Source organism: Aotus nancymaae, unplaced genomic scaffold, assembly GCF_030222135.1.
Source record: "Aotus nancymaae isolate 86718 unplaced genomic scaffold, 86718_ANA_hifiasm-v0.15.2.pri h1tg000014l, whole genome shotgun sequence".
Lineage (NCBI taxonomy): Eukaryota > Metazoa > Chordata > Mammalia > Primates > Aotidae > Aotus > Aotus nancymaae.
The window spans coordinates 72102605-72125239 of record NW_026988425.1 but is presented as its reverse complement, the minus strand read 5'-3'; the positions used below and the strand labels follow the sequence as shown (position 1 = coordinate 72125239).

The following is a 22635-nucleotide window of genomic DNA, read 5'->3' as shown; positions in this document are numbered from 1 at the left end:
AATAATCATTTTCAGATTAAAAGCAGGAGAGACAGGGCCCAGAAATCTTATCAAGTAGTCACTAAATAATAAAAGAAAACTATAGTCTGAGAAATGATTCTCAGGTACCTTTTTTTTTTTTTAAGGAATTATGAATGTAAGAAGTCAGTATGAATAGATAGACCCCCGCAAAGGATCAGGATTTCTCAGGGAAGCCCAGTGCTGATGAAGGAAGAAAGTACTCGGACCAGCAAACACAACTATCTGGGCCACATGGCTGGCCCTCCAGTTCAATAATGCTGGCCATTCAGACCATCCACATGCTTTGCCTCGATCATCAAACAATCTTTTGACTGTCACAGGCTTCCTATGTGAAGATACATATGTTCTCCTGAGCATGAGGAGTTTGAACAGGTAGGCAGCCTCAGGCAGTGTGTGCAGCCTAGCCCCAAATATGGGTGCCTGCAGGTCCTGGAGCTCAGTGTCCTGGCGAGAGAATCCCCTGACTAGCAGATACGCATTCCTCAGCCCCTTTGGCAATTTGATCTCCTGCTATAAATTAAGCAATTAGCATTTTGAATTATTATTATTATTTTTTTGACAGAGTTTTACTCTTGTCGCCCAGGCTGGAGTGCAATGGCATGATCTTGGCTCACCACAACCTCCACCTCTTGGGTTCAAGCAAGTCTCCCGTCTCAGCATCTCGAATAGCTGGGACTTCAGGTGCCTGCCACCACGCCCAGACAATTTTGTATTTTTAGTAGAGATGGGGTTTCTCCATGTTGGTCAGGCCGGTCTCGAACTCCTGACCTCATGATCCGCCCACCTTGGCCTCCCAAAGTGCTAGGATTACAGGCGTGAGTCACTGTGTCAGACCCTGAATTATTAATTAGTATTTTGTGAGCCTGATTAATGTGACTGAGAACCATGGGTCTGACAACCTTTAAAAGCTCTCTCAAGTCCAGTTTTGGAATCTTCAATGGGAAAACCATTCCTGAATTGTCATGATAATTTACTTCTGCCTACCCATGTACCTCCCCACATGAGTGCACACACATATACACATACAGATACAAACATACACATGTGAACACACACATGCTCACATGCACACAAAGATACACACGAGACCTGTTTAACCAGACAGCCTCTCCAGATGATGTCATTATCTCATCTTCCCTGTAACTGTAAAATCACACAATTAAAAAGATATGAAACATTCAAATGTGCTTGCATTTTTCTCCATTCTTGGTGGTTGTCAACTTTTCATAGTGGTCAAACACTCAATTCAGCCCAAAGTCACCTGGGTACAATAGCAAGTTTTTTTTCCCACAGTTTAGGCTGGTCCTGATAGCAACGAATCAGCAGTAGCTGCTCCCCTGGAAATCAGGAAGTGAGCTGGGCTACAGGGATCCTGGACAGAGCTGAGAATGTGACAAAGAATGCCTGTTCTTCCCTCCCACCCATACTGGGCCCTTTCAGCGCTTCTCTGCAGAAGCTGAAAACGGCAAAGGGCCAGCCCAGGGGCCCTTATGAAACACCCCATTTGATATTGAAAGACATGATACCCAAACACTGGAAAGGCCGATTCTTTGCCATTGCATCCGCTCCTCATAACTATCACTTCTTGCCAACTCAGAACATAACAGAAAGGTCTTACTTGGCCTTCATGGCCATTAAGAATCGATCCCCAGCTATTCTCGGGCTCCATCCACTACCATGCTCACTCCCTTGTTCCATGGCAGCCTCCCTGGGCTCCTCATTCTTCTTCTAATGCACCCCCATCCTGCTTCCTCAAGACCTCTACAGTTTCTATTCCTCCTGCATGGGATGCTCCTCCCTCACACACATCCACAGGGCTTGCTCCCTCACTTCGTTTTGATTTTTATCCAAATATTATCTTATCAGAGATACTTTCCTATCATAGTAACACATACAGCAGCCCCTACCTGCTATTACTTTAAAAATTTTTTATTTTACTTTTATTTTATTATACAGACGGGGTCTCACTATGCTGCCCATGCTGGTCTCAAACTCCTGGCCTCAAGTGTCCTCCCACCTCGGCCTCCCAAAGTGCTGGGATTACAGGTGCCAGCCACTCTGCCCAGCTGGTACTTCCTATTACTCTTTATTCTCTTCCCTAATGTACTTTTTTTCCCCTAGTTCTTATTCCACATTGACATACTATACCTGAATTTATTGTCTGTCTTCCTCCACTAGAATGCGGGCTCCTTGAGAGCAGGGATTTTGTTTGATTTAATGACTGCCATTTCCTTATGGCCTAAATGGTGCCCAACCCATAGTAAACACAAATAAAGATGTGCTGAATGAATCATTGGTGCTTCTCCTTCACCACTTTTTCTTTTTCTTAATTATTTTACCCACTTCCTCCTAAGTTATAAAATCTTAAAGTAGCATGTTGACTGTAGACAGGTGTCATTTTTCCTTGAAATCCTTCAAAGAGTAAAGTCCTTCATGGTACTAGGGCAACCCAAAATGAAGTCCAGTGAGTTCAAAAAGAATTTCAATCATTGGCTAGTTCTACAGAAAACCACAAAAGGGGAGATGCTAAGGGGATTCTAAAACCATCCTTAGAGGTAATGACCAAATTCATCTTGGGAAAAGGATTGTGCTTTGGTTGGGAGAATTGCTTTAATGGGCCTTTTAGTTCTGCAAAGAGAAGCCTAGCACTTGGGAAGGATAGCAGAGGCCCAGAGAAGGGGTGCAACATTTTGCTCTCATAATATTATAAAAGATGTCTATACTGGTAAGAGAGGTGTTTTATGTTTGATGTTTTCTAATTTCATTGCCTGCTCTGAAAAACCAAAGCTTGAGCAGATGCTAAAACTTAAAGAAGAAAGTAAAATAGAGAGGTTAGTCTGTTTAATGTGGCAGGAAAATGGGGTGAAAAGATCAGAAGGGGTTTCTCACAATGCTGGATGTTTTCCATCCAGCTTCATGTTTACATATGAAGTTTTATATATAAATACCTGCCCTCATTCACTCCAAGTCTTCAACAAAAGCCATGTTAACCCCTAATGATGTCAGCCTGTGTAACCACTGCCTTAAAGAAGGCAAAGGAGCATGATGCCCATGTTTTGGGATGATGCAGATCAAATGGGCCTAGGGGAGCACTAAGAAGTAATGATGAGGTGGCTAGTGGTGAGGAGGACCATTTGGAAGCAGGAGGTCAGAGGTGTTAACCAGACAATGTAATCGCCTACAGAAATTCTTGGAAATTTGAGATAGAAAACAGAATGCCTTGCAATCAACATCACATCAGCATTTGGATAGTAAAAGAAAAGGGACCCTGAAGGAATGGAGGACTTGGAGACTTTGGGTCACCCTGGGTCACTATATTCAGACTTGAATCTCAGTGGTTTTCTGGTTTGCAAACATTATTTAACCATAGAAGGCTTTTTATCAAATAAATTATAATATGGAACCCAATGTGTAATACAGATAAAAATCAAGCTACCATGATGAAATGAGCAAGGGGTTTGAATTTATGCCCTCTTGGCCTTCCTGTTGGATCCCACATTGACCCTCAGGCACCTCCATGTAATCCCACTACTTCGGAAACACAGTTTAAACACCATCAATCTACAGCCCAAAGCAGGAATCTACCCTTTGACATTCCAGACAGTTGACGATTCTGCCTGAGTGCTCATGACCTGCTAAGCAACATGCCCCTTAGCCAGCTGTCACTGATGGGTGTTCTTCCTTCTCTTCAACTGAAGTCCTCAACTTCTACCCATTGATGGGACTTCTACCCACTGCTTTTAGTAGAAAAATCAAAATAAGCTTAATTCCTTCCATGTAACAGCTCTTCAAATCTTCAAAGACCTCTTTTTTTTTTTTTTGAGATGGAGTCTCTCTCACTCTGTCACCAGTCTGGAGTGCAGTGGCACCATCTCAGCTTCTCAGCTCACTGCAACCTCCGCCTCCTGGGTTCAAGCAATTCTCCTGCCTCAGCCTCCCAAATAGCTGGGACTACAGGTACGCACCACCACACCCAGCTAATTTTTGTATTTTTAGTAGAGACAGGATTTCACCATGTTGGCCATGATGGTCTCGATCTACTGACCTTGTGATCCACCCACCTCGGCCTCCCAAAGTGCTGGGATTACAGGCGTGAGCCACTGCCCCCAGCCGGAAGATCTCTTATATCCTTCCCTAAGTTGTTTTTGTTCCAAGCCAAATAGTCCTCATTTTTTTAAACTATTCTCAAACTATTATAAAGCTCATATATTACCTGGGGATCTAAAATTACCGATATTAATAGAAAAACAAGTTAGGCCTAGAAAGGGAGTTCACTTAGGACCAAAATAGGGGCACATGAAAAAGAGGCAGACTTTCAGGGTAGTAAAGGAAAATGAGATGCACTGATCTCCTGCTCTAAAAACAGCCCGGGATATATATTCCCTCCTGAGCACTGTGAGGGGGTGGAAATCAACTCCAACTTCCCTCAGCTCAGGGATGTGCCTGGACTCACTCCCCAGCCCTAGAAGTCACCAAATCAGGACCTAAGGAGGATGGCTATTGGCAGCAGAGGCACTCAGCTCTTCCTAATAGTATTCTTAGGAACGCTGCAACATTCCTTAGCAGCTGGGCTCAGGAACTCAAGCCAAGAAGTGCTAAGCATGAGTTAATTTCACCTGATGTTAATTGGTCATATGCATATCTAGAGACCTACTGACGCTGGGACAATGACATGGAATCCTTTTTTTTGAGATAAGGTCTCATTCTGACACCAAGGCTAGAGTGCAGTGGCATGAACATGGCACTACAGGTGAGTGCTACCATACCTGGCTAATTTTTGGTATTTTTAGTAGGGACAGGGTTTTACCCAAATGCTCAGGCTGATCTCAAACTTCTGGGCTCAAGCAATCAACCTGCCTTGCCTCTCAAAGTGCTAGGATTATAGGTGTGAGCCATCGTGCCTAGCCCACGGAATCTATTAATTGACAATAAGTGACATTCTATATCATGGATCCATCCATTGTTTCAGAGCAGGGTGTATGTGCCTGTTAGCACTGTTTAGTAATAATCATTGGATTGATGTTGCACTTGGTTTTGGTGGCACCTGTGGTAGTGAGGAAGGTGACTTTCAAAGGTTATCCTTTACACACATAAAGGATAGCTAGAAAGTGTCTGTGACCAGCTCACATTCTATGAGAGATCATCACCACCACAGACAAAAGTTGAGCTTCCTGGCATCAAGCTGCAACTCACGTACACTGCTGGCATTTTGAGGCCAGGAGACAGAATGCACACCATGCAACCCAGTAGTGGGAGGCCAGAGGCCTGCACCTGAGACCTCAGGACCCTTTCCACACCTGTCCTTCTTCTATGTGGCTGTATTGTTTCCTCTGCCTGTAATAAAGCTGTTTCACCAATGTAAACTGTTTGAGTCCTATGGGTTCTTTCAGCAACTCAACACTTGGGATGATTAATGGATAATGAACACCATGAGGATGAGAAGGGACTTCAGATACAGACCTCGGAGGCCTTAAGGATGCTTCTGATGGGAGAGTGTTGTGTTCGGACTTTAAGCACACATCTTAGTAAGTGGGTGTGATGAGGTACAATATTATAATTCCGTTGGACTTCAAGGAAGTACCTCCAGAAAATTCTATTGGACTTTAAGGAAGTACCTCCAGAAAAACAACAGAAACATGTTCTGGTTTGCTCTAATAGAAAAATATTTCTGATTTCAACAACAAATATGTCCATCTAAGGTTGCCAGGTGTGTATGCAAACAGATAACGACCACAGTGTTAATCCTCATTTCTTCCCCACCCCACAAACTCCTTTATTTTGACCCTATATTTTCTAGAAGCAGCACCGTGTTTCATATATGATAAAGTATTTTCTCTACAAACAGAATGTTACAGACTCTTTTGAACTCTCAAACAACCACGTGAAAATAGTGCTGGGCATAAATGGTGCTGGGCATAAATTAAGGTCACTGGTATTGAAATAAAAATCAAAGTAGCCCCACGTCTTTCAAGAGTTATGACAGCACCAACAACAAAACAGAAGCTCAGGAAGGAAGTCAGTTCCAGGGGGAAGAGAAAATGTATGCACGCATGTGTGTGCACACCCATAATTCTCACACACCACACATATGTGGGGAAATGATCTATGTAAGGAATGAAGCAAAATATAATCATTGTAGTCTCACATCAGAATCTGAGCTGTATCGAATCCACGCTCTACCAGCTGTGACTGTGAACAAGATGAGTTATTTAACTGCTCTGAGACTAGTTTCCTCATGTATAAAATGGCAACCATTTTTATTCTGCAAGGTTTTGATGAGGACTAAAAGAGAGAATTCATGTGCTGTACCTGTTATTAATAAACACCATTGACAGATTTCCAGGGGAGCAATTTTGACCAAAATTTGCTAACTTCCTTCCCTCCCTCTGAGGTCTGTGTTATATGAAGAGGAAGGACAAAAGGAAGGGAAAATGAAAATCAAAGAAGGACCAAGGAAGAAAAACATTGCTTGACCATGTGTGGAAAGTGTATTAATTTAGTTCTACTTGTCCATACTAGAATAATCCCCAAGGACCAACCAGGAAATCGCCTATCAATCAGCAGACAAAGGCTGCCAACACGTGGATCTCCTGACTCCAGAGCCCTACCTTCCACTGTCCCCTTGCCACAGAGTCAGAGACAGGAGGGTCACTCACTGGGGACCTAGTGGAGGGCTGGACTTAGAGGATTTCTGGAGTCCTTTGTCACTATGTCATATAAACTACAAAATGCTTTGCTAGTCCACACGCTCATTTAACCTGGTGTTTACAATTATCCTGAGAAAAGGCATAACTATAGGATCTGAATTGCCCGAAGCGATTAATCTAGTAGGGGCTCAATCAAGATTCAAACTGAGTTATTCCCATTATGGTGGTATTCTCCTTTATACCAGAGCTGCTTCCAACCTGACGGCAGATGCTGCTGACGCTCAGTCCCCTTTATCCCCTGCTAGCAAAGGGGCACGCGCAGTTGCGTTAGTTTTCAACATACCTTGTCAGGTGTCTGTGTTTCTCATTAACTCTTGTTGAAGGCTTTCTCAGGACCAGGAAATGCAGCTGGGAAAGGTGGGTGATGGGAATGACTCCAGGCCACCTTCAACAATAGGGGTTGGGCAGGAATGGTTCAGTGCCAGCTTCTGGCATGTTCCGTGTGGTTTCCAGAGGGGCCTCCAGCAGGGGTGACCCCAGCTGCCCACAGTGGTAATAATCCACTCGTAACACATGTCCTTTATTGACTTTCCCCACTTCTCAAATGTTCTTCCTGGAATAACTCCTAGGTAAACAACAGGCACTGAATCTTGAAGTTTGTCTACTTTTGGAGGAACCCAAACTGAGACAAATTCTAAAATTCATGTGGTTACACATTCCCGGAAAAAAAAAAAAAAACCAAAACAACAAAAACAAAAACAGTAATAATGACCATAGGTGGCTGAGCAGTTAGAACCTGAAGATAACATTTTCAAGGATTGAAAAGTGAAGCTAACATTCTCGGCAAAGCAGCAAGTTACTTCTCCGAGCAAGACTCCATCTTGCCAGCAACTGCTGAAATTGCAATCAGGGCGGTGATGGCCTCCACAGGCTCTAGTAAGGCAGTTACAGATCCAGTTAGGATTTTCTAGCTATTAAACAAGAGATTTTAGAATACATTCAGAAAGAAGGATATTATTTCTCAATTCAAGAAAACATCTGGGCCGGGCGCAGTAGCTCACGCCTGTAATCCCAGCACTTTAGGAGTCCGAGGCAGGCGGATCAACTGAGGTCAGGAGTGCAAGACCATCCTGGCCATTATGGGGGACACCTGTGTCTACTGAAGAAGAAAATACAAAAATTAGCCAGGCATGGTGGCGCATGCCTGTAGTCCCAGCTACTCAGGAGGCTGAGGCATGAGAATTGCTTGAACCTGGGAGGCAGAAGTTGCAGTGAGGCAAGATGGTGGCGCGCTGCACTCCAGCCTGGGCGACAGATCAAAGCTCCATCTCAAAAAAAAGAGAGAGAGAGAAGAAAAGAAAAAGAAAAAAATAAAAAAGAAAGAAAAAATCTGAATTAATGTTTTAAAGTGTTTCTTAAAAACTACAAGTATGATCAACACATTTACATTATAGAAGACAAGCACAATCATCTCAATATACATTCTAGATGTATCCACTTTGCACACATATTTTAGAAAGATTTTGAGGGATTCAATATCTTAAAATGACCACTTAATTTTAGTAAAAAGAGATTCCCAGCTTCTGTTAATTGACTATAACTATGGTCTGAGAGTGATCAAAGTGTATGTGTATATATACAATTCTCACAGGAAAATCAATAGTCGTGCACCCCACTGAAGTGTGATGAGTTTTACTCTGGTTTGTCCTGCTCCAGAGATGCCAGACCAGTAAGTTACAGGGAATAAGTTCATACAACATGACTGGTTTTATAGACTCTAACCATTTATTTAACAAAATGGAAACTTCTAATATCTAGCACTTTTCTACATTTAAACTTTTAGAGAAAAGAGACTCATGTTCTACAGTATACATTATTACAAAGAGTTCATTATAAATTTAAATCGGCTAAAACACTTTCTCTAATGATCAGGATTCATCATCCTTTGGTACAGCAAGGTGACATTTTGTGGAAAGCGTCCATGTCTCTTTGTCAGAGGAGATGTCTTACCAGCACAACCTTCCTTCTCTGCCACCTGTCCATCAGAGGATTTCCTTTACCAATATAACAGATGGAAGCCCACTTCTCTCTTTTGGGTCCCAACTCAAGTGTAGACCTTTTAATTTAGGAAAGAACTCAAACACATATAAACCAAAGGGTGAAGGTTGTTGTTTTCATTCTCTTTACTCACACTCTGCTCTGTCAAGTCAAGGTTTTCTTGTTGATTTTGCTCATGCTGATTGCTATGCATGCAGCCATCATTAGTGCAAATGTGTGGGAGACTTTTGGAATAATGTATAGCACCCAAAGGAATGAACGGCAGACCCCCTGAAATTTAAATCGCTGCTCTTGCAAATTCTGAAAGTCAAGGATCACTTGTGCCTTACAGAATCTGGGGGCTCTATCCCCAGGTGCAAAGTACATTTTCCAGGTTTCTCCAGGGCAAAGGCAGGGTGGACGCCCTCATTAAACCTGTGCCTGATGACGAAGAGCAACTGGCCACTCTCCGCGTTGATGAAGACAAGTCTCTGGTTGTTGTAGTCCAGCAGGATGCCTACTCTGGCTGGACGCTCAGTAACATGAACATCGCTCACGATGCCACTGTAGAAAAATGTGTATCTGAAATGAAAGAGAATGGGAAATGTAAAACTCTGGAAATCTCAAAGAACTTGATAAGGAAAGTCACTAGGAATAACCAATTTTTCAGTTATTAACTCCACTTCACAATAAGGAGTTGCAATAATGCCGTCCCCACTACTCTCGTTAGATCTCTTCTGGATGCTGAAATGCAGAGTTCATCCCAACAGATGAGCGTGTTTAATAATTTTGCTCCTTCTGCATTAGGAGGCAGTCCCAGAATAACCAACACATACCTCCCTTGTGATTTTGCTCCACATTCTAATTCTTTCCCAGCTGCCCACATGTTTTAACTACCGCATTCATGGCGTGTCATTCTTTTGAATAAAACTCCTTTGAGGCTGCCATGTATTTTTAAAAGTACCGCAGGCTTGCCTTCCATACAATGTATTAATTTTACAGTTTTAAAAATTTATAGGTAACTTACATAAGGGCCTTTTTGAAGTTTCAGAAATATTTCATTATTTTTGTCAACTTCATCCTTTGTTTCCACTCCCCCTTCCCCAAACCAACTTTCCTTTACATTTTCTCAAGGTTTTCTGCAGCCTTGCCGTGAGTGGGGCTGCCTTGGATTCCTCTCTTTAATTCGGACAAACTCAATTCAACAACTATTCCTTGCGCGTATCTGTGTATCCAGCACTTTCCTAGGTGCTCTGGGGGACGTGAAGGACACGAAGTACTGTCCTGGCCCTCTGGGATCCCATATCATATGGAGCAGGAAGGAAAAACTGCCCGCATTTGAAACTCGGACCAGGCCTGAGAATGGCTCTCAGAGCACAGATCTTAAAGTGTTGACTAAATACATTTAATGAACCTGTTTTAGTTGTGAAGGGAAAGGTTCAAGGCCGGGCTGGGAAGGAGAAATTGCTGACCAGAAAAGCTAAATTGCTCTATGCAAAAAGATGACATCAGTTTGCGGTTTTCTCCTAGTAGTCTTAGAAACTGAGAATGCGGCCCCGAAAGTAAGGGAAGGGATGGAATGAGAGATGGAAGAAAAGAGATGAGAGAAAGATCTAGGGATGTGTAGGCTGGAGGGGTGTGATCACAGCAACACCAGGGCAGTTTGGGCCTAAGAATCTGAGTAAGTGACAGGTCTGGCAGGGAGGGCTGAGGATCTTTAAGACTTGCAACCTCTGTCTTAAGGCCCAGAAGCTCAAGTGTGAGTATTTAGGGGATGGCAAGTTGGCAACTTCATTGCAGAAAGCAGCTCACGTGGAAGGGCAGAGGCTGATGATGGTGGGGAGATAAGTGAGACTTTTGAGTTGATAAAGGACCTTTTCAATGCCTTGCTAATGAGAGAGACGCCAGAACACTACGACGTCTGGAACCTGCAGGACAGACTAAACGTTTCAGGTAGCAATCATGGAGACTGGCAGTGTGAGCCGAGCTCTTGCAAAAGGCTTTGGGAGCACATGGGCTCACACTCAGCCAGAAAGAACAGGCAGGACTTGAATAGATGAAAAAGAAAGAGAAAAATCCACTTAGTAAGGGCAGCAGCAGTGATGGCGAGGTAGCCGAAAAAGCCTGTATGTGGCAGAGAAAGTCACCATTGGCCTGTTGGATTTGGAAGGACACGGGGGTGACTTTTAGGATGGTACATGGATAAGTAAGTCAGGGGCCAGGCCCTAGTCCTGCCCTGTCTAATACAGGAGCCACTAGACATGTGTGGCTACTTCCATTAAAATTAACGTTGAACAAAATTTAAAATTCAGTTTTTCAGTCCTACTGGCCACACTTCAAGTGTTTACTAGCCATGTGTGGCACCATTTTTCTCTTATTGCAGAATGTTCTATTGCATAATGCTGGTCTAGAGGGTTCTGAATGACTAAATGAGCCATTTCTCCTCCCCTGATTGGAAGGTCCCCAGTCCCTGCAGGCCCAGCACTGGTCATTCCTTGAGCCAGTCCCTACCCTGGAGGACAAGTGGGGAAGGCATTCCCTGAATCCTTGTCTCCATCAGTTCTGCAGGACGCAGAACCTGACCAGCCCTGCTTCTGTCTCCATTTCGGGCCGAGCACACCATTCTTTCACTAACCTCAACTCTGGCCTGAAACTAAGCCTGTCTGAGTGGGGCCTGACTCCCTGCCTGGCTTTGAACAGAGACCTGACTGGTTTCTGTTCAGAAAAGAATCATCCAGAAGTCTGCCTCTGATCACCTGCATGATCCTGGAATTGCCTCCCCTCCCAGCAGTGGACTGAGGATCCCCACTCCCTTGAATCCCACCTCTGGCCCACACTCAGCCCAGACCCCTTTGGACACTGGTGGTACCAGGGCTCCTCGCCCCAAGCCTGGCCACATTCTTTCTGGCTTCCCCTCTTCACTGTGTCCTGCAGGTGGTCCCACTCAAGTTCTGACACCACTTAGATATCTGTTTGTAGGTCTTTGAGCAGAAAAACCAGGGACATGATGAAAATGATGTTTTAGAACTATTTCCCAGTTGTGAGTGGGTAGAGACTAGAAGTGAGGGTGCAGACTGGGTGGCTGCTGCTGAAACTGCAGAGGAGGTGTGGAAGCCTTGAGCTAGCATGGCAAGTTTAGGAATGGACAGGAAGGAAACCAGCAGACTCTCCTGAGACGATCTTCACGCCTCCTTCCCAATTGTGACATCTGAAAGCCCAGATTCTGTGAGTAGAATCAAGAATAATATAGGTTGATTTCAATTCATTAAACCAGAAAAAGTAGAAGACAGGAGGGGCTGCCACAGGAGCGTTCTCAAGAGTCCCAGAGGCCAGGGTGCCCCCATGTGAAGCCCTGGAAGCATGACAAGAGGGCCCTGAGCCCCGCCTCTCTGTGCTGAGACCACACTAAGTGACACACTCTTTCTCCCAGAATCTATGGCACCCACTCCCAGCCTGAAAGAGCCAAAGACCAAAGCTGTCGGTGGACCTTGTCGACAAAATGTACAATTCTGTTTTCTAGAGTCTAGGAATTTGTTACTGGATGTTAGTCCTTGGTGTGGGTTTTTTTTAAAGATTTGAGGGTGTAAGGACATTTTCACAAAATTAATAGGTGGTTACAGCTCTGAATCTACTAACTGTAAACCCTGAGTTTGAGTGACTTCAAACTCTGGGCAGGGGCTGGGTCCTTAAGCACTGCACAGCACTGAATATCAATGAATCATAATTGCTCTGACTTGATGAAATATGACTTTAAGTAGTGCTTGGAGATGGTGCTCTTAGGAACCATCTCAGAATCAAACTGTCAAGCAGGATGCAGGGAGAAATATGCAGCCGGAGATATGCAAAATCCCAATCTGTGGGCCTTTTCTGGGAACTTGCAAGCACTGAAGGCTTCTTTTTAAAGCATTACATTTGAATAACGCCTCACATTTCTATGATACTTCACCGTTCCTAAGCTCTTCCCTGTACCTAGTTTCATGTGATCCTCACAACCCCAAAAGGTATCGAGCCAGGCATTACTGTCCCCTGCTGAGCGAGATGAAGCAATGAGGTATGCTCAAAGGGTTAACCCACTTATGGCAAGCAACCAATAGGAGGTTAATCAAGGATGGAGCCAGAACTAAAATTGGATTTCTGGCTCCTAGTCCAGTGTTCTTTCTATTAGACCATTCTGTGAGCATATTCAGATCATAATATGCCTGCCTAATCGCTCTAAGACGAACACAGGCTAATGGCTTTTTCACATCAACCAACCAGACAATATGGGTAATATAGAAAAGAGATTGGCAAGCTTTTTCTGTAAAGGAACAGATGTAAATATCTTAGGATTTGGCAGCCATCATTCAGCTCCACCATTGTAGTGCAATACAATACATAAACAAATGAGCATGACTGTGTTTCCACAAATCTATTTACACAGACAGGCAGCAGGTTACATGTGGCCTACGGGCTACAGTTTGCCAACCCCTGATATGGACCAATGTGGAGGGAGGTGTTGGAGATCCACTTCTTCCTCACTCCTGTTGATTCCTTCTCCTTGGAGGGGACTCCTTATAGCATTACCCTTGTAGTTTAGAAGGAAAAACTGTGATGCAGAGCCCAGCAGCCCCTCCCTCTTCCCTATCTCTTACTCACTAGCTACCAGAGAGACTCACATCCTTCTCTGCTTTTCCAGGGACCAACTCTGCCTTGCAGAGCTAGGAAGCTGGCCTGGCCTGGGGTCTGGTTGGGTAAGTCTGCCCCATAATAGAGTTTAATATAAGAAACCCTCTTGCCCTCAGGTATGATTCACACACTCTAAAATCAGCTTCCTCAGTAATCAGAGGTTCGTCTCCACATATTTGACTCTTGTTTTCTTTCCTTTTTTTTTTTTTTTGAGACTGAGTCTCGCTTTGTTGCCCAGGCTGGAGTGCAGTGGCACAATCTCAGCTCACTGCAATCTCCACCTACCAGGTTCAAGCGATTCTCCTGCCTCAGCCTCCCAAGTAGCTGGGATTATAGGTGTGTGCCACCATGCCCAGCTAATTTTTGTATTTTTAGTAGAGACAGGATTTCACCATGTTGGCCAGGCTGGTCTCGAACTTCTGACCTTGTGATCCACCTGCCTCGGCCTCCCAAAGTTCTGGGATTACAGACTTGAGCCACCGTGCCTTGCCTTGGCTCTTGTTTTCTTTCTTCGTTGGCTCAGAAGTTGGGCATGGAAGTCGGTGCTATTTATCAGGTCCCTCAGAGAACCCTGTCTGGACACCCAAGCATAACATTTTGATGAAGAGGGGAGGGCCAGGGCTCCAGCTTACCTCTGTGGCTCAGAGCAGTGCATGTACCATGAGGTTTCCCCTTGTCCCAGGGTACCTGCCCGCATGGCCGAGCTGGAGCAGATGCCGAGTCGATATGCTGGGCAGTCTGTGACTGTGGTTTCCCAGTAATGCTGGCCGCAGGAAGGCAGCTCCTCACCCAGCACTGACGGGATTCTGTGGGCAAAGTCAATCAGAGTATGCTTAGTGCAGGAATCACCGGCCTGTATCTCGTGAGCACAAATATGCATTCACAAACTCACACAGTTTAAGCAGGATTCTGCCCTTGGAAAGTGCTGGAATTTAACTAAAGATACCCTTTGTTCATTGTATCCCTAAGCTTAACCAGATCACCACAGCACTCTCTAGACTCTCAGCAGGAATTTGACATATTTCCACTGTCACATACATACAACATGCACGTTGTACGCTGCACCTTTTTTTTTTTTTTTCTGAGACGGAGTTTTGCTGTTATTGCCCAGGCCGGAGTGCAATGGCACGATCTCAGCTCACCACAACCTCCACCTCCCGGGTTCAAGCGATTCGCCTGCCTCAGCCTCCTAAGTAGCCAGGACTACAGGCATGTGCCACCACACCTGGCTAATTTTTTTTGCACTCTTAGTAGAGACGGGTTTCTCCATGTTGGTCAGGCTGGTCTCAAACTCCCAACCTCAGGTGATCCACCCATCTTGGCCTCCCAAAGTGTTGGGATTACAGGCATGAGCCACCACGCCGAGCCTGCTGCATCTCTCAAAAGAGCTGGGAATCAGGAAATAACCAGAATAATAGTAGGACAAAAAGAAATGCCGCAGTCTCTACCTTTAAGGCGACTTCTCTTCATAAATACAAGGGAAGCAGGTAGGAAACATAATTTGCATAGCTTTCTTCCAAAACTTGCAAAAAAGAAATCTCCAAAGCCTTAACCATAAGTTCTAGTGCCTCCTGACCTTCCTGGACACAGCCACCAAATGAGGTGCAGCTCTTAAGCAACAAGGTAGCTAGAGCTGGCCAGAGCAATGGAATTAACCAGGCATGATTAGTGGTCAACAGCCTGCAAGACTCTGGCCTTGTTGGACTGCAGTAGGTGCCCCTAAGAGGCTGGTTAAAGGTTTCTTTTTGTCTCACCTTAGCTATTTTTACAAGCACCTCAGTGAAATGAACCAAAGCACTTTCAACTACTGATGGGTGACCTTGTTTGCATGAATTGCTCAATTTTGCTTGGAAATGGCTGAGACAGCAAGGAAGCATTTTTACTTTAAGCAGCATTAATATTCAGTCAGCAACCTCTTCCTCTCCCCTCTAACAGATGAGAAAATGATTAATGCAAGGGAATGTATTTCACTTTTCATGTCTTTACCTAACAACCTCATTTCAGAGAGGTGGCTACTGACAAGCCCTCACTCTGTAGCAAAGCCCAGCATCCTGATATTTATGAGCTAATTTTCAGGTTAATAATAAATAAAATTCTATAAAACACATTACAGTTATCATCAGTTATTATCTGTGAACTCTTACCCTCCTCTACTCTATTTCCTTTCTTTCTGATGTTTTGAGGAATCTAAAAGACAGAAAAGCCCAATCTATTTCTCAAATCTCTTTTTTTCCCTGAACTCACTCATTTGTATATTTTTAGCACCTGCAATGTGCCAGGCCCCATGCTAGATTTGAGGGATTCCAAGATGCAGAGAGTGGAGCTGCTGCTCCAGGAAGATGATGATGAAGTGGCTGACAAATGGCCCCACAAGTTATCTGTACTTTTATATAGATAAGATCAAAGGGTGCCAGGGTCCAGAGAAGCCTTGGCCAGAGTCAGGAGCAGGTAACACCCAAGCTGGGCCACAGAGAGGCAAGTAGCAACATGACAGGGAAACAGTGCAAGTCACTGCTGGCTGGCTCAGTGCTTTCTTGGGAGCATCTGCCAGCCACCAGCACCAGGGCACGTCAGCAGCATCAGCAGCCTGTGCTTCACGTGGGTTGCAGTTTTCAAGAGTTTCACATACCTTCTCCAATTTTACTATTTTGATCTGCACAATAACCCCTAGAGCTTGCAGGCAAATCACAGGGCAGTTTTCCCCACCCTGTCCTCTGCCTTTGCCTCTTCTTTTCTTTGATGCTTCCTTTTGTGGGAGCTACTATGGGGGCAAGATTCTGTGGCCAGAAACTAGAAACTCAATAAAATGTCCTTCTCTTCTATGCCCCCTTTCTTTTTTTTTTTTTGAGACAGAGTCTCGCTCCCTGGCTGGAGTGCAGTGGCACAATCTGGGCTCACTGCAACCTCCGCCTCCCAGGTTCAAGTGATTCTCCTACCTCAGCCTCCCAAGTAGCTGAGAATTACAGGCGTGCACCACCACACCTAGTTAATTTTTGTATTTTTAGTAGAGATGGGGTTTCACCATGTTAGCCAGGCTGGTCTCGAACTCCTGATCTCAAATGATCTGCCCACCTCGGCCTCCCAAAGTGCTGGGATTACAGGCATGAACCACTGTGCCCAGCCTCTTCTATACCTTTTTAAGAGGGCTGATACAATATCTGGTTTGCTATAGAAAAATAATCAAAGAACTACTGAACCCTTTTTTTCTAGATCATACCTTAAAATAGCCAATGTTTCAAACAAAACCATCTGTGCCTATATTTCCAATAAAAATATTGACATTTGCTCCAAGTGATGAACTATCTATCCCTCAGTAGGGAACCACAGCCAAACAGTGTGGATGTGCGAACACTGATATTTGAGACCACGTCCCGGCATGTTCACTGCACCATGAATATGCTCAGGGAGGCCACCTTGAGGCGACACACCCTAAAACCAAGACCCTACTGCTGGGCCATCAGCCCACTTGTGCTTTCTTCTTCTACTTACTCCGTCAGCCGCCTCCTCTCAGCAAAGCTGATCACTGTCCCACTTGAGGAAATGTGTAGAGCAGGATGAGCTGTTTCTCTCAACAAGAGAAATCTGGTTCCTAATGCAGGCGAGAAAATAGGATTAAAACATTGCCATGTGGACCAGTGATGTCCCTAGGCTAAGCCCCACATTTCAGACCCTAGACTCTCTTTCCCCTAACATCAAAATCCCCCACGCAGTGTCTTCAGATCCACACTGAAAACTTCACTCATGATAAGGCCTTTGTGGATGCCGGTGGCTGGTTACCTCTACCTGGTGCTGCAGGCATGTCCTCAGGGTATACCCTCTATGAGTGCTCAGCTGCTGTGCAAAGGGTGCTCCTTGCACCAGCAGCATCTACATCACCTGGAAACTAGTTAGAAATTCACACTCTCAGACCCACCCCAGCCCTCCTGACTTCCAATCTGTATTTTAACAAGATCCTCAGGAAATCTGTGTGCATATTAAAATTTGGGGATGCACCGGTATAACCTACCGGAGAGATTCTAACAATGGAAGGACAGGCACCATATTGGAACTGTGGGGAGAACACTTCTGGGAAGGCAGCCCTCACGTCTTCTCTTCATAAACATCAGGCTGGCCCTGACTATATCACAAATGAGGCACAAGCACAAGATGTTGCTGGGGAAGCAGATCACCTGTGCCCCCTCAACATTGTGCCAGCTCTGGGTCTAGGATAAGATAATAAAATGGTCATCTTTCCATTCTTCACTTCCTTTCACGAAAGAGACACACATTTTTTTGTTGGCATCATCTAGATATTTTCCCAAAAATGTCATTGAATAGTTTTATCACTTCCATAAATTACTCTTTTGGTCATTCATTCAACAAACATTAACTATCACAAACTATGTGCCAGGCTTCAACAATTAACAGAACAAGACTGGTAACTTGTGCACAGAGTTCAAAGAATATCCCCAACCTACCACACATATCCACACATCATACCCACAAAGTATAGCACATTGTGAGTCCAATAAAAATCATCTGCAGAGGCCAGGTGCAGTGGCTCATACCTGTAATCCCAGAACTTTGGGAGGCCAAGGCAGGTGGATCACCTGAGGTCAGGAGTTTGAGACTAGCCTGGTCAACATGACAAAAAACCCGTCTCTACTAAAAAAAATACAAAAATTAGCCAGACATGGTGGACATGCCTGTAATTCCAGCTACTTGGGAGGCTGAGGCATGAGAATCACTTAAACCCAGGAGGCGGAGGTTGTAGTGAGCTGAGATTGTGCTGCTTCACTCCAGCCTGGGAGACAGAGTGAGACTCTGTCTCAAAAAAAAAAAAAAAAAAAAAAAAAAGATCATCTGGGGAGATTTCTAATAACATAAATGTTTGAGCCCAACTCAAGATCAATTAAATCAGGATCTTAAGGAGTGGAGCCAGGGCATCAGTATTTTTTAAGCACCCTGACTGACTGCTAATAGGTAGCCAGGGTTGAGAACCTGTAAAGCAGAAAAACAAAAGAAATATCTTGACCTTTGACCAACCTTGGGTCCTCATGACAAAAAACTAGCACTGACAGTAGGTTTGGAGTTTATAAAGTTGCCCTCTACGACATCTTCTCTGAGTGGTAAAAGGGAAGGAATCGCTTGGAAATAGCTCACTGTGTGCAAAGGAGAAAGTACCTCTGGTGGAGATGAGAGCAGCTTCACTCTGTTCACTTGTCCCAAATGCATTGATGGCTCTCACATAGAAAAAGTAATTATCACTGGGTTGGAGGTTAACTTTCAGCTGGAGTCCTTTGATTCCAGAGAAAGATCTAAATACAGGAGGAAAATAATAATTTTAAATACAATGCCATGTGCTAAATGAGTCATATTTCAATTTGGTAGTGAATGAACGTCTTTTATTAGCAACAAACAACTTATTTTCTTCCCCTTTTATGCCACTGGATTAGCAAGCCAGGTCCTAAAAAATTATTTGATAAAGATTACTTTATCAAATAATTTCTATTATGTGCCTTCCAGAATGCTCTTTGGAATAGAATCAGACACTTAAAAAAATTCAGAAAACAGACTACTTTTATGGTTGGTGAATCTCCAAGAATATATCATTTTCTTTATCAATTGTTGGCTGAGAGGACACTTTTGGATTAAGATGATATCAAACTGATCTATGATGATTTTTTTACATGATCATCACGCTAAAGCCACCGAAGTTAATAGAAACTGAAGATATTTAAAGAAGACAATATATTTTAAAGCAAACTCGACCCTGGCAAGAAAAGAGAATTCTAATTGAAAAAAAAAATCCTCAAAGTTGCTGTTCCTAAGTTGCCTATTTAAATTAAAAGAAAAATGCTGATAGTGGTATCTAATTGGCAGTGGGCTTGGCAAGTACACTGTAACAGCCCCACCACTTAATACAAATGGACTTGTTGGATTTGAAGATGGAGCTCTCTGAATCTGCCAACAAGCTGGAATAGTTTTGTGCTTCTTTCCCATTCTCTTTAATCTGTTTGATATCATAGCCTAGAGCATTAATTAAGAAAAAAAAAAAAAAAGCAAGGCGAGCTCTTCTTTAAACTTCCATTTGGAGAGTCCTTAGAGAGAGTTACAAGTTAGATTCCTTGCTAATGAAGTTCCTAACCTGAGTGCTGGAGAGCCAGAGTCCTGCTCCTGGGAGATATAATAATTGTTAATGAATAGAATAGTACAATAGCCTTCATGCCCATACTCAGAAGGGAAGGGGTTTTTGTTTGTTTGTTTCTGTTTTGTTATTAATGAATAAACCACAAAAACATCAGAATCCAAGAGTGGTCACTGTTCATCTACAGATGAATTTTTTTTTCCAGGCTATTTCTACTTTTGCTGACTTATTTCACTTCCTAATACCCATCTTAGAGAATAACACACAGAAAACCAGTAAAAGGAAAAAGTGTTCTTAACCTAGAAAACAAACTAATCTCAAATGTCTTAAAAGCGGAACATTTGTACAGAATAACCACCCCACCCCGACCCCAAGGACAAAACTCACGTTATGCTCCTCAGAAGGCAGGGGGAAGGGGAGCAAGAGGAGCACCCTGGACCTGCTTGTGTAACTGCTGTTCAGTGCCCATATCTGGAAAAGGTCAGTGCACACTCCTCGAATCATATTGGTTGTTATGTTAGAACTGATCACCCGACCAGGCCCTCAGGAGAGGACTGTCCTTAGATGCACTCAGACTGGATCAATGACATTGAGCCCCATGTCCACTGACAACTAATTAGGCTTCAGTGAATTAATGAAAAACTATGTCCTATGATTGAGAATGTAATTTCTGACTAATATCTAGAATATTATTCTGGGGTAGATGTATTGCTTATCTTATTGGAATTGATGACTGAATAAATGTTTTAAATGAACATTAATTATAATTAGTAACAAAATTATTGTCTTACTAAGACACACTCAGCCTGAACTGAATTTCAGACTTCATTTGCTCTCTAAATAAATATCTATTGATCAGTTATCATGTGCCCAAGCCCTGTCTCTGCCTTTTATTCTGAGGGCTTGTTGAGGAGGTGGGGGTGGGAAAGGGGAAAGTAACAAGGATTGGTGGGGAAATTTTAGCTTTAGAGACAAAGAGAACACACTGGCTTCATTTTATAACAACACAGTTGTGAAATACCAAGGATACTGTTTTTTTAGGTAAGCGTTTGCCCTTAAGATGTATGAAGTCTGTCAAGGAGAAAATTCCACTTATATAGTCAACTGCACGCTCTGTCTCATTGCTCATTTGAAGAATAAAGGTTTACAAGATACTGAAGTCAAAATATGGGATCCGTCCTGCTTTTGTCACATGATACAGGTCAGGCAGATTTGGCAAATATGCACAATGTGCTCACTGAATGTGTGAAATAAAAGCAGCAGGCATGCAGACAAAGGTAACATGAAATGTGGTGGTGTTTTATTGTTTACAAGTTGTCATCTTATGCCCAAGCACCAAGAAGAAAGCAAAAAAGGTTAGAACAAACGGTTCGTTTCCTTGTCTGACTCCATTCTGACTTTCCATTCTGACTCCACTCAGATGTCACCAAAGTTTTCATGTCAGCTGTCCCTGCTTTTTAGCCAAATGAAAACTTTGGAATTTGAGATCTAAAGAGGAGCACTCTTCCAGAGATCATGATTTTTTAAAATTTTAGAAACAAAAATTCATCATCATTGCAACTAAGTCCATATGACTTATAACAAGTATTGCATAGTTTGCAGTAGAATTCAAGTTCACAGAATACCCAAACTAAGGTGAGTGGTCAGATAGCAAATGAAGCCACAATAGTTTGTTGGTGCTTAGGTAAGAAGGGATTTTTATACCAGTAAATAATATGACTACGTGACTATGACTGGAAGTCTACAGCCAATAATAAATTTGAAAGACAATTTGAAATTTGACTCAAATGGTCTCATTTTGGGTCCAAAGTATGGGATTCTCTCTACAAGTGCCATAGTGCAATGGAAAGAGACGGCTTTATGCGCAGAGGTTCCAGACACGTGAGGGCAGTGAACAGCACAGCACCTAGAGCCTCTGAGCAGCAGCCACACAGTTGATTGCTGGTGGAGGATGAGCTCAAGAGGAGGTGGAACTTATCACAGAGCGCTGTGCCCAGCAGGGCTTCAGAGGCCTCTCAACCTGCTCATCTCGCCCTTGGTAGCTCCACTGCTATAAAGCAGAGAGAAATGACTTAGAGGAGACTCACTGTCTCCTCAGAAGGCCTTGGGCTGCCCTGCAAATGAGAGATGGTCGGTCTCTTTCAGAGGCAAATGAGTGGAAGCCCCCAGCAGCTGGTGACTGTGAGGATGGCCTCGCTAGCTTGGGCCCTTTTATTTTTGGGTTTCTGCAAGGTGTGACTGGAAAGTGTGAAGCGACTAAGATGGACAGTGGGGTGAGAATCATTCCTGGAAGGAATTGAAAAGGATTTTTATGAAGTGAAAAATAATTGGGGACATAATGCTTAAGGGGGATATTAAAAGCATTCCTGTTAAGTCAGAGAGAATATGAGGTTAAAAAAATTGAGAGGTAGGAGGTAAAATTATTACCATTTGCAGATGATGGAACCATTTATCTAGAGAACCGAAGAAAATCAGCTGAAAAACTCTTACATAATAAGAGAATTCAGTAAGATTGCTAGATATAAAACTGATACAAGAAATCAAAAGCCTTCATATACAAATAACAACTAGATAGGAGATAGAATGAAAAATCTTATTTAGAAAAGTGACAGACATAAAAAGATCTATATAAAGAACATTGTTTAAGTTGCTACTGAGGGAAACACACAAAAGACTTGAGTAAAGGGAAAGGCACAACAGTTCTTGGCACAACAGTTCTTGGACAGGAAAATGCAGCATCATAAAAATTTCAATTCTCCCTAAGTTAATCTATAAATTTAACATGATCTCTAAAAATAGCAAATTGTCAGGGGCAGGCTGATGGAGGAGGCTATGCATCCTGATTCTAAAGATCATATAAAATATAAACTAGCAAACAGAAAAAAAAATCAGTAAGGGCAACCTAATCTACCAGGAATTCTAAATTATAAAGCTATAATAATAAAACCAGCATGGTCCTGGGGCATAAACGGATGGCTCAATAGACAGATTATAAAGGTCAGGAATAGAGCCAAACATATTGGCTTGGTATATAATAATGGAAGCATTTCAGACAGGAAAGGGGAAATGATGGGTTTTCCTGTTGGGACAGCTAGGTAGCCATACTTAAAAAAAAAGGTGGGATTTCCTACTTCACAC

At 43.3% G+C, this 22635-nt stretch overlaps 1 protein-coding gene across 1 annotated transcript in view; it reads right to left on the bottom strand.

Annotated features, from left to right (window-relative positions):
• Positions 1 to 8431: 8431 nt before the first annotated feature.
• The window catches only part of CMYA5 (cardiomyopathy associated 5), a 100948-nt gene continuing 86744 nt past the window's right edge, over positions 8432 to 22635 (bottom strand). The window contains exons 10-13 of the mRNA XM_012462090.2: positions 18534 to 18667; positions 16860 to 16959; positions 14003 to 14176; positions 8432 to 9287 (exon numbers count right to left, since the gene is read on the bottom strand). Of these exons, the coding sequence (XP_012317513.2) occupies positions 9041 to 9287; positions 14003 to 14176; positions 16860 to 16959; positions 18534 to 18667 (655 nt within the window). The 3' untranslated portion in view covers positions 8432 to 9040. The remainder of the gene's footprint in view (positions 9288 to 14002; positions 14177 to 16859; positions 16960 to 18533; positions 18668 to 22635) is intronic.